General features: G+C 42.2%; 1 protein-coding gene across 3 annotated transcripts in view; it reads left to right on the top strand.

Annotated features, from left to right (window-relative positions):
* PRORP (protein only RNase P catalytic subunit) overlaps positions 1-11,788 on the top strand; it is a 53,162-nt gene extending 41,374 nt beyond the window's left edge. For all 3 annotated transcript variants that reach the window (XM_053380267.1, XM_053380285.1, XM_053380276.1), the window contains 3 exons: positions 7,945-8,093; positions 11,132-11,327; positions 11,632-11,788. In XM_053380267.1, coding sequence (XP_053236242.1) covers positions 7,945-8,093; positions 11,132-11,327; positions 11,632-11,760 — 474 coding nt within the window. In that variant the 3' untranslated portion in view covers positions 11,761-11,788. The remainder of the gene's footprint in view (positions 1-7,944; positions 8,094-11,131; positions 11,328-11,631) is intronic.
* Positions 11,789-12,196: the final 408 nt, after the last annotated feature.

Below are 12,196 nucleotides of genomic sequence, written 5' to 3'. Positions count from 1 at the left end.
AAATCCTCCTAAGTCCACAACCTCCCCTTTCTCACCTTCAGCTTGTCCTGGTGTGTACCAGTCATGGCTGGGATCCTTTTCCTCATCCTTGGTGTCCTTTCAGTTCATGACAGTGTCCTTCCTTCAGCCCACCCCCAATGCCGCCATGTGAACTGCCCTGGCCCCTCCATGATGGAACTGTTGTCGGTTTAGCAAGGCTGGATTCTCCCTACACTTACAAGTTGAGACCGGAGGGAGTGGGGCTGGCACAAATGGCAAAGTTGGGAGCAGTCGGTGCGCACCCACATCCCCCCGCCCATACATGGTTTGAGCCATTGCCCATTCACCCAAATGCCTGAAGAGAGATTCTATGTCCTCACCAATCAGGACCAAATGGCTGACTTAGAGACCCTTTAAACTTTCCCTTAGCCAATTTGCTTTAAAGTGGGAGAAGCTGTAGATCACACACTTCTTGTGGCAAAGGTCCCCAGTGCAGTTCCCAGCATCTTCAGGGAGGGCAGGGTCAGTATAAGCTTACAGTATGAGACAGTTTTATGCAAGTCAAAGGGAAATGCATTCTTTTAAGAGAAGATATGCAAGGAAAGGCAATATTCTTACAGGGCCAGAGCCCTGGGAATTGATAACCAATAATTTTGTACTGGAAATCAGGGGTGGACAGAAGGCAGGCTAGGATCTCATAGTAGATTTCTGAGCAGTGATTTATGTTATATCCACAAGAGTTTCTGATGCCCAGTTGTTTTAACATTTAGCAACAACAAAGGGGCACCTTTTCCTCCTTAAATTCAGCTGCTTAAATGCAGGGCATGCAACTAAGTTTTACTCAGAGTAGACCGATTGAGATCAGTTGACCAACCATAGCCATGTTCATTCATTTCAATGGGTTTGCCTTGAATAAAACATAGTTGAATGCCACTCCCAGAATGGACTTTTGTGGGGAAAGATTATGAGTATGGTTCAGTTCTGGTACTGAAAACAAATTATTGAACTCAGAATATTATCAGAGGCACCCTGTTCTTTAAATCTAACTGTCTGCCTTTTGAACCTTGTTTTGGTTGGTAGATCTTGGGCTTCCGGTAAAAAGAAAGAAAGAAATGTTTGTGTATTTGCATCTCAGAACTGGGTGCTCCTTGAGCATTTTTGGGAAACCTCTTTTTGAGACAGTGGTGTTGCAAAAGAGACTGTTTCCTTGTCTCAAGATGAATGCCGGAACTCAGATTTCTGAAGAATCCATGTTTTATGGATTGTGACATCTGTTTAATACTGAGCCATAGCAGCTTGCCATTTAGCAAGAGTAATCTGTGGAAATTAGGCAATTGAGGAAAACTCTCTTCTTTGCTTGCAACTTTATGCCTTTAAAGTATTGTAAGCAATATGCTGCTGGGACTCTGAGAACAGTTTTTTAAATCCAGTGCTTCAAATACACCACCTTGAAATATTTCCTGTGAAAGTACGGTTTGTCACGTAATCTGGGTAACCGGGTTCGCGTCTCCGCTCCTCCACATGCAGCTGCTGGGTGACCTTGCGCCAGTCACACTTCTGTGAAGTCTCTCAGCCCCACTCACCTCACAGAGTGTTTGTTGTGGGGGAGGAAGGGAAAGGAGAATGTTAGCCGCTTAAAGGGAGTGAAAGGCGGGATATCAAATCCAAACTCTTCTTCTTCTACCTCTCTTTGTTCTGTAGTATATTTTGTGGCCTCTCACAAATCCTCCCATGAAATGAATGGGAAACTTGTGTATTCCTGAACTCATCCTTCATATTTTCCTCTTGAAGCTAAAACTCACTGCTTTTATTTGGCAGATACAAAAAAAACCCCACCTCCTGAAGTATTCCTTCTCGTATCAGCAAAGGTGAATTCACCCAAAGGTGACTTCCTTCTATGTGACAAAGCTATGGCAGGTGAGTTGCCATTTGGCTGAGTCATAATTTGTAGTGTTTTCCTACAAAAGCACTCAGGGAATTCCCTTCTGAGAAATGTTCCCATATCCTGAGGAGGAAGATAGTTGTAAAAAAAGCCTGACCTTTTAAAAAGTATGACACACTCTTTATGCTATGTGGTGCAACAATTATGAGCCCATGACTGGGAACTGGGACTGTTGGCTGCTGTTCCTTGCTTGTACGGATAACCTGGTGCAGTTTTGATTCCATCAAACTGATGTCTAAATTCCCATTGATTGCAGTCATCTTGGGGTTGTACTATCACTACTGTTGATTACATAATGTTGTAGTTTTCGTATGTCAGCCTGGAACTTCTACGCCCAAATGCGCATCTATGCACCTGTGTTCTAATCATGTGTTCCATCCCCGGTCAATTTTGAGACATGACAATGCACTTTCTCACCCATTCTCCTTGTGTCACATATCCCATTTCTGACTGTGGGGGTACCGTATATTTGCACCCAGAAGTCAAATTCTCAGTTTGTGGTGGGGCAGTCTCCTCCCCTTCTGGCAATAAGGCTCCACCTTCTATCAAAGGATTTCAATTACACAGTGTTTACAGTCTTACTGTAGCTGTTTTAGATTTCCTGTCTTATTGCTGATGGTTTTTGAGAGACTATGACAAAACAGGGAAGGGAACCTCTTTGCTCTCTAGGGCAATGACTGTGGGGCAGCAAACCACGTGCAGGTTTTTTTTCATAGCTCCATGTGACAGCCATCCTCTTGTGGCAAGTGATTTGAGTGCAATGGCTCACCAGGAAATTGTCTCCACTTCTCTGCCAATGTTCTCTCTTTTTTAAAAAAAAATTGCCCCCATTCACATGGTAGGACGCTGTCTACAAATGCCTTGTATTTAGGGGCACATCTTCTGCACAGAGCAATTTTGAAATACTTGTTTTACTGAACTAAGCAAGAACCAAATCCATTGCTCTTCAGTATTAACAGGAGGTTTTCAAATAGCTGGTGATGGCTTTCACCATGTCAGTGCAGTGGGTGGGATCATGTGGGCCACAGAAAAGGGGTGGGGAACTGGATCTGGCCAAAGGGACAAACCTAGAAAAGCCAACAGAAGCAGAGAGGTTGGATGATGTTTTTGTATGGCAGGTGCAGTGTAGTTTGAGGAAAACAAATGCACATCTGTGGGGAGGAAGTCCACAATGGAAAATGCCCTCTAATTGCACCATGCATAATTTGGAGTGTCAGTGTAGTGTAGTGGTTAGAACAGGGGTCCGCAACCTAAGGCCCATGGGCTAGAAGCCGCCCGCTCGCGCACTGCACTAAACCAGCGCAGCGTGGGGACTCGCTTCCACAGTACCAAAAATCACGTCTGTGCGTGTGAAGACGGTGAAAATTGCGGGCGCATGCACTCACGATCTGGCCCACGGAGGGACCTCCGTGGGACCGATCTGGCCCAGGCAAGATAAACCTTGCTGACCCCCGGGTGAGAGGGTCAGACTAGGACCTGGAAGACCAGAGTTCAAGTCCCCACTTGGCCATGAAATTAACTGAGTGACCATGAGTCAGTCATGGCCACTCTGCCTAATCTACTCCACTCATACTGGTGGGTCTTTGCTTCACCTGCTCATCATCAACTTTGGATGATTCATCTATGCTCTTAGAATTCCATATTGCAGTGCTAACCAGAAGCATGTTACAGTAAACATCTGGGAGAAACAGTCAGCCTTTGAACCAAGTGTGAACGTTATATATTTTAATGGGATATTTTTATATCTACATTCTAACTTGAATGCCTCAGTGCAAGGTAGGGCAGGATTCAAAAGCAAATAAGGTAAATGAATCACTATTCCTCTTCTGCCAACAGACTAACAAGATTTGGGGAGGGCCCTGTGCAGGAGCCCATCGGTGGTGTCACCTTGACTATTGAGGAAGGAGGAACAGCGAGGGTGGGGTGCTAGGACTGAGAAAACACCCAAGTATTATCTGCGCAAAAAACTTGGAGAGGCACCTAAACTTTTTAAATATTAAGGCAAAAGCCAATATTACAAGGTACCTTTTGGTATCATGTGAACTTGGAAAAAGCATATTTTGTGCATGTGAATTCATATTTGCCATTCACAATGCTGACAGACTTTCTTTGTAGCGATGCAACCATCTAAAAAAACCAGGGGAATTTTCACCACACTGTCAACATGCTTGGGCATTACCCAGCTGTTCAGGGGATGCATTCAAGTTGCCAATTCCACCTTTTCCTCTTGAGTTCCTTTCTTCTTTCACCACCTCTCTTACACACACACACACCACATTTTCACATTTGTTTCAAGCATTTCTTATTGAATTTGATTGTCTGCACTTCTTTTGCTAATTAAGTCCCCCCCCCTCTTTTTTAAAGGTTGCATTATTTAAAGTATTTTTTAAAATTAGTTTTCTTACCTGCCCTTCACTGTAAGCTTCCAGGGCTGTTTTAAAAAATCTATACATTAAAAAAATGTATGAATACTGTCATGCTGTAGTTTCCTTAGCTGCTGTGAACTACAGTGTGACAGCAAATGGGGCTGTCAGCATTTTTGGACCATCACAGCAGAATCAGAGAGTGAGGAGACGTCAATAGAACTGGTGATGGAGGCAGGCAGGTGGTTGGGTGGCTTTGATGAGAAGTAAAGGAACGGGGTGGGTGGCTTTGGCGAGGAGTAGCTTCAATGAGGACTGAAGGGAGGCAGCAGGTGGCTTAAGTGAGATAAAAGTGAGGCAGTGGGTGACTTTGGTGAAGGAGATTGTGGCAGGTAGGTGGAGTTGGTGAGTGCAGTGAGCAGGGGCACAGGCCCTAGTTACCTAGTATAATCACACAATTTACTTCATTCCTGAAAAGCAAATCATTTCTTCTAGTTTCCCCTTGGTTTTTCTAAATTGACCATTTGTGCTTGACGTGCCATGGAAGCCTGCTAAGCATCCTGGATCTTATTGATCTATGACGTGAGGAGAGAATTCAGAAGAAACTGGAAAGCACAAAAAATATTGACAAGTCTCTGAGAATGGCTGATCAGATGGCTCAGAGAGATTACAAGTGTGCAGTGTTACTAGTGCCATGGTAAAAATAAGGCCCTCAAGTGCAGCTACACATTTGTTTTGTCAACCCTGCAATCCAGGTTTCAGTTTTCTGATTTTACTCTTATTGTTTGATGCAAATTGCTTTGGTTAGGCTTTTAAATGAGTGCAGGATGCAAAATTTAAAACATAAATGCCTGTTCCCTCCCCACCAAGGTGTGCCTGGCTTCTTCACTATACAGTGGTACCTCTGGTTACGAACTTAATTCGTTCTGGAGGTCTGTTCTTATGCTGAAACTGTTCTGATCCTGAGGTGCGATTTCGCTAATGGGGTCTCCCGCGGCATGATTTCCGTTCGCATCTTGGGGCAAAGTTCACAACCAGGAGCAGTTACTTCCGGGTTAGCGGAGCTTGTAACCTAAAGCGTTCATAACCAGAAGCATTCGTAACCAGAGGTACCACCGTACAGCTTTCAGCGAATGCTGAAGACACACCTTTTTAGCCTGGCCTTTGACACCAGAGAAGTGTTTTCAGGGCCTACCTTATTCTTGGGATTGTAATCTATTTTAACTGTTTTTAATTTTAACCCACCCTGGGACCTGTTGGTGAAAGGCAGGTAATAGGTTTAACAATGAATAATATAGTTTAAAAAGGCAAATGCTTCCAAGATCATATTGACAAATCCAGTACTGATCCCCAGGTATGTATACCCATTGGATGCTGGCTCAGGGTAGCGTTGTTGTTTTGTAGGGAATAGGAATGCAATATTATACCAGGGTATAAAGAATTGCAGCATCTCCTCAAAAATATGTTATATCTGTATTCACATTGTGTTTGAAAAATTGGCTGAACCACTCCTAGAGTCCTTGCACTTGGCCTGCATTGGTGCTTTCTGGAAGCAGCCACATGGGAGTTCATGAAGTACTATCACCTATGATATGTTGTGGTTTTCATCTGTTTTGTCTTTCTGCTTTTATCTTTTTTTATGTGTTAGCTGGCCCATGTGCCCTGCTGCTTGCCCCCCCTCAGTCCCTTCCATTTTTCACATTTGGCCAGAGCCCCTTTCTCAGCTACTATATTTTTCTCCATAGGTTCATATTCTCAACAGAAAAGAAGCAGACCGCTTCACATTTTAAAATGAACTTCCATTGGGTTTCTTAAGAACAGATTGTCCCATTGAGCTTTGAATATTTTCTGTTCTAAAGCAACAGCCCTTAGCATTTGACTAGTGTGAGTGCCAGCCATTTCTCGGAACATTTTTCTTTGATTCAGTCGTTTGAAGATTGGGCTATGAGTGGAAGCTTTCAGACATAGTCTGATGAATATAAAGAAACAGTACAGCGAAATTGTTTCTTTTTCCCTTTTATTGTGGGCTTTTATGTTTTCCTTAAAGATCTAGAAGTAGACTTTAGAAAGATTTTAGCAGTGTGTCATTTGGGGCCTGATCTTAACATTAGAATGTAAGAAGAGACCTGCTGGATCAGGTCAATGGTAATGAGAAATCTGCAGTGTGTTGGACACCCAAAAATATAGTTTTTGCCTTTTGGAAATAATTATTAACTATTATTTTGTGATTGGAAGGGAGAATATATGTGCAATTGTAAAGCAAGAAACGTTTTCTTTAAGATCCACTCATTCAAACCATTTGAACCATTCTAACCATTCAGTTTTCTTTATGACTAAAAGAAAGTGGTTTCTCTTGTGTGTTCTTTTTCTAAGAAGCAGTTATATGTGGGAGTAGTATAACCAGACAGGAAATCTCATTGTAGCTATGTATAGACCACCACAGTAATATCCACACCTAAAATTAGAGGCAGACTATTATAAAAGGAAACAGGTAGAAGGAGGCATTCAGTGGTTCTAAAACAAAGCAAGAACACAGAATTTCCTATTTATCTGAGTACGGATAGCTTTTTGCCATCCTGAATTCTTGCAGGATTTGTTTTCAGGTACTCCACAGTGATCACAGGTCTTTTTCACTGGTAATCAGGCTTTTGAAGACTGCCTTCAAAGTTTAGATAGGGCCAATTTAGGTTTCTTCAAACAGGACTACTGCTTTTGCGCAAGGCCAATTTGACCATACGGATGGGGTAGGCAGAAGCGACACAATTCAAGGGCTATGCTAGAAGCAATGTCCAAATCTGGACTTTTGTGCTGCTTCCAGCACAGCTGGCTTCCCAAAATGCTGTGTGACATCTTGGGAGGTACTCTTAGTTCAAGCTGGGCCAACCTCGCCCTGTTTGTGGCGGAAAGAGAATGTGAGCTGGCCCAGGCTTTGTGCTCATCCTTGCTGTGATTCAACTTCCAACCCTCCCTTCCTATTATAACTTTGGCTTCCTGTTGTGTTTCACTGCCAGCCAACTCCTAACCATTTCTACAGTTTCAATGCAGCCTCTCTCCCCCCAGGATATTGAGGGTGGATGGTGGTAGGAATGCAAGGGGAGAGAACCAAAATATGAGAAGGTGGGAGTTTAACTGCAGTGGCAAGTGAAGGAAGAAGTGTAGGCACCTATATTTTTTCTAAATTTTCAGCCTATATTCTCTTAAGGCTGGGGTGGCAACCTTTTTCAGCTCAAGGGACACATTCCCTTCTGGACAACCTTTGTGGTGTGAGAGGGCATCACAAGCCAATGATCAGAAGCAAAAGTGGGAAGAGTAAATGTTATCTTTGGATAGTAGGCTGGTGAGGGTTTGGCTTGGGAGAGTATGTAGCCTAGGGAGTGGTTTTCTGGCCAGATACAAAGGTCTGTATTTGGTCCTTGAGCCTGAGATACCCACCTCCCTGTGCTAAGGGCTTATTTGTTAAATGTAATTTCAGCTTCAGCAGTGGCCTGCAATAATTCAGAGGTTCAGATCTGACCATAGAGGACAATGTGTTATCCAGTATTAAGCTAGAAATACAAGAATGCAAGATGTGGTCCATGTATTAGAAGCTTGTTTATGTCTTCATTGTCTTTAATTCTGGTTCACTGAATGTTTGCTGCTTCTTTTTCTTTCTTCCCATAGCTGCTGAACGTTGTCAGCTACCTAGCACAGCAGAATCCACGGATGCTTATACTGGGGCGCAAACACATGCTGAAGAAAACTTCTCAGTGGCACAGAAATGATATGGCTGCTCTGCAGAAGAAAGCACACTTCTTCTTTACTGAAAACCTGTATGTTCTGATGTTTAACAATGTCATCTTCAGAAACATTTATACTGTACTAGATTCAGGTTGTAGCTTTAAGACACTTTGACAAGCAGACCCTGAGTTTGATCATTTAAGGCAAATGTTTGTAGTTGTACAAACAGTACATTCTTAATGGGTTACATTTCTTAATTTTGAACTTCTCTGCAATATTTAAATCCTTTTCCCAGCCCAAGGTAATATAAAACAAATGCAGGTCTTTTGTTGTCGCTGTTCAGTAGTGCAGCTTTGCCTTGTAGGTATTTAATCAATGATCAGCTACTTTGTATTCCCAACCACATTTGAACACAGTAAGTGTGCCATCCTAGCCATTAAGGCCAAGCAGCCGACAAGGTGTTTATCAGACTAAGCTGAGCTCGTTAAAACATGCCTCTCCCATCCAAAAGATCAAGCAAATTGGCATCGGCGAAACTGTCCAGAACTGCTAGATGAGCAGCCTGTGATACAGAAATTAGGTTGACTTGAGCATTCAGCCGAAAGATCAAACACCTCTCATTATCCATTTAATCTCTTTCTCTAATACTTTCTCCTCCTTACATCCATGTATAGTTCATTCTGGAAACACAATGAAATGAAGCAGATACAGTGGGCTGTACCCAACTAATTCAAGGTATACCCATTAAAATTAATGGGCCTAATTCAGCCATGTCTATTAATTTCAATGGGTCAATGATTAACATTGGCTACAACCTTGTATCTTGTGTTAGGACATAGCCTTGATTTACTATTAAGTGTTGGCAGTGCTCACATGCACACTGGGAAAAATTACATTTCTCATCACATGGAAGCGTCTGTCAAAACAGAGAAGATAAAAGAGAAGCTTGAATACTATTTATTACTTACGTCTGCTGGGTGTCTCATAAAATGAGTTCTCTAGTTTGGAGGTTGTACAAAAACGTAATACAATAAAAAGTGTCATAGGCTTTAAACATCCAGCACAACATAAAACTCAAGTACAAAAAATACAACATACTAAAATGCGGTATAAATCACAGGCGCTAAATCACTATAGGGGCTAAAATAACATGACCTTAAAAGGCTGGAGTGTGTGTACCAGGAGGACAGCAATGGAGGGGAGATTCACTAGGGACAGCATTGCTTACCAGACTGAAAACAATGAAAAGGCCCTTTCTCTCATTGTTATTATTTAAACTTCAGATTGAGGAGGTACATGTAGAAGGTGTCTCAGTCTTCACCATTAAAGGCTGGGCTGCTAGGTATTCTACCTGGTAATGAAGTTTCTAGCTGTGTAGAATTTTATAGGTCAAAGCTGGCACTTGGAATTGGGCCCAAAATTGATTCCAGAATCAGTTAAGCCAAGAGAGAAGCAGAATATCCTGAAATGCTTAACAAAGAGCGCTCAACAAAGCTTTACCTATTTCAATTACCTCTGGTTATAAAACAACACAGAATTAGCATACGGTGTTATTTTTGCAGCAAAACTCTATAAACCTTAAAAGCTTGCCTTATTTTAGTACAATTGAATGTGCTTCTGTAAAATTTTGAAAATAAATCCGCTGTGAAACTGAGAGGCACAATTTTATTAAATGGTTAAATTTTGAAAGTTATCCAGCAGACCAGGTGTGGGTAATCTGTGGCCCTCTGGATGTCACTGGACTACCAGCTCCATGAGCCCTAGTCAGCATGGTCAGTTGTCAGAGGATGGGAGTTGTAGTCTTGCAGCAATTGAGGGTCATGCATTAGCCATCCCTGCAATTGCTGTTGTTGGCCTCTATCTGTTTTGAGAGACAGTGGAATGTGTCTCTGGGGAAGTGATCTCCCCAGGGCACAAGCCTGGGATGTGTACGGAGGTCCTGGGCTGCCCATAGAAAAATACCCCCCCCTTGGCCTCATTGATGTGGGCCAAAGGAAAGCAGAGCAATATGCTTGGCTGCAAAAGTTGATGGAAGGAGGCAAGTTGCCATCCAACCGTCTTAGGGACTCCACTCTGGATTTGTGTAGGGTTTACTCCTTAGCCTTATTTTTCTCCCAAAGACATCCCACAAGGCAGCGGAGGTTTAGGATCAGTTTTTTCCTTCTTTTAGACGGGCTACCTTCACAGGTTGACAAGCCCCAGCTGCCCCTAACTTCCCCCTGCAGCACATGCAGAAACCACTATTGGTCTTGTCTGCTCAATCCACTGGAGCTTGTCTTTTGCATACACAGGAAGTCCCTAACATGCTGAGGGTTTGTGGCTCACCAGCTACCCTCACCTGGTTTACTAACCAATCAAAGCCATTACTGGGGTGTGGCTGCTGTTGCATGCTGACAGCTTCTAGGAGCCACAGGTGAGAGCGCAGGGTGGGGACCAAAGGTGGACAAACTGCCACAGAAGCATGATGTATCCTCCACCAGAGGTACTACCCCTCCCCTAACACCCACAAAATCCCTGTAATAGAGACAAAAAAATCCCTGGTGATTAAAGTTTGGATGATAGATTGTTTCTCATGCTGTGCAGAGCTACGCCTAATTATTTTATGTTTATATCTGATAGATGAAAGATAGTTCCTACTTAGAATTAGCTACATTTATGTTTTGGTTTGGATAGTTATTTTAGATTGCAAGCTTGTATTGTATCAGATTATAGTGAAAAGAGGACAACGGTTTTCTATTTTTAAAAATACTATTTTCTTAAATGTGGATGTTAAAAATGTAGATAGGAAAGGGTCAAGCAACTTAGTACAGTCATACCTCGGGTTAAAGTAGCTTCAGGATGAGTATTTTCGGGTTACGCGCTGTGGCGACCCGGAAGTAACAGAGCGTGTTACTTCTGGGTTTCGCCGCTCGCGCATGCACAGACGTTCAAAATGACGGCATGCGCGGAAGCGGCGAATCGCAACGCGCAGACGCGGGTTGTGTTCACTTCAGGATGCGACCGGGGCCCCGGAACGGATCCCGTTCGCATCCAGAGGTACCATTGTAACTTCATAATTAACAAATGAGAACAGTTTAAATAAGCTCCTGAGCAGTTTAGCAGTGTGTGATGTTCCACCTTCTTTTTAAAGGTCTGAAGATGATCCATTCCTGCTCTATGCCACTCTTCACTCAGGAAGTCACTGTAGATTTGTTACCAGAGATCTATTACGTGATCATAAGGCTTGTCTCTCTGACAGTCTAACTCGACGGCTGTTCTTTAAATGGCAGCGGGGACATCAGATGGTGCTATCTGACTACATACCAGGAAAGAGGATAAAGTTTGAGGTATTTTTTATTTTAATGCACTCCTCCTGCTGATTTAGTTTTAGTAATGGAAATGGCTGCATGTGATCATCACAGAATAATAAACTGATTTAAAATATGATTAAATTATAACATAATGGATTAAGTTGGTAATGTGGAGTGGGTGTAATATTTACTGGCCAAAATAATTTCTTTGGGATTTTATTCCCGTAGTACCTATTCTGCTTACCAAACATATCTGTGAATGTATGTTGGGAGATGTGCAACACATATATTTTTATAGGAAGTAAAAACTAACAGTTATTTCTCTTTCTTTACTTAACAGTCTGTATTGAATTTTGATACAATCGTGCAGACCACAGGTAACACATGGCATATTCCCTATGATGACAACGTCTTGAAAAGATCTTCTTATGAAGTGCCTACAAAATGGCTTTGTCTTCAACAGAAATAAAGGATGCATTTCTCCGAACAAAAATGTACTGTTGTCTCAAATAAAGCAGATACTATGTACCTATTATGGAATTCATATTCTGATGCAAGAGACCTGCATTTGATCGAACCCTGAAACTTATCAACTCATATTTTATTTCTATAACGTATTGTAAATGGTGGAGAATATTATATAGCCGATTTTAAAATAAAATAAAAAAAATCATCTTTGATTTTTGATTTCTGTGTTAAAAAAATATTCCTGATTTTCACCAATGTCTCTATTTCAGATGTTTTGTTCTGATGACTTCTTTACCAGAAACTCCACACAGGTGCTTCTCTGCACCAATATTTCTCGGTTTATGATGAAGAAAGTGTTACCCACTTACTTTAGTAGTACTGCTCATATTCTCCCAAGTTCTCAGTTGGGCACCTTCATGACTTTCTGCTGCTGCGGT

Source organism: Podarcis raffonei, chromosome 1 (assembly GCF_027172205.1).
Source record: "Podarcis raffonei isolate rPodRaf1 chromosome 1, rPodRaf1.pri, whole genome shotgun sequence".
Lineage (NCBI taxonomy): Eukaryota > Metazoa > Chordata > Lepidosauria > Squamata > Lacertidae > Podarcis > Podarcis raffonei.
The sequence above is the reverse complement of the archived record's forward strand: the minus strand, read 5'-3'. Positions and strand labels throughout refer to the sequence as shown.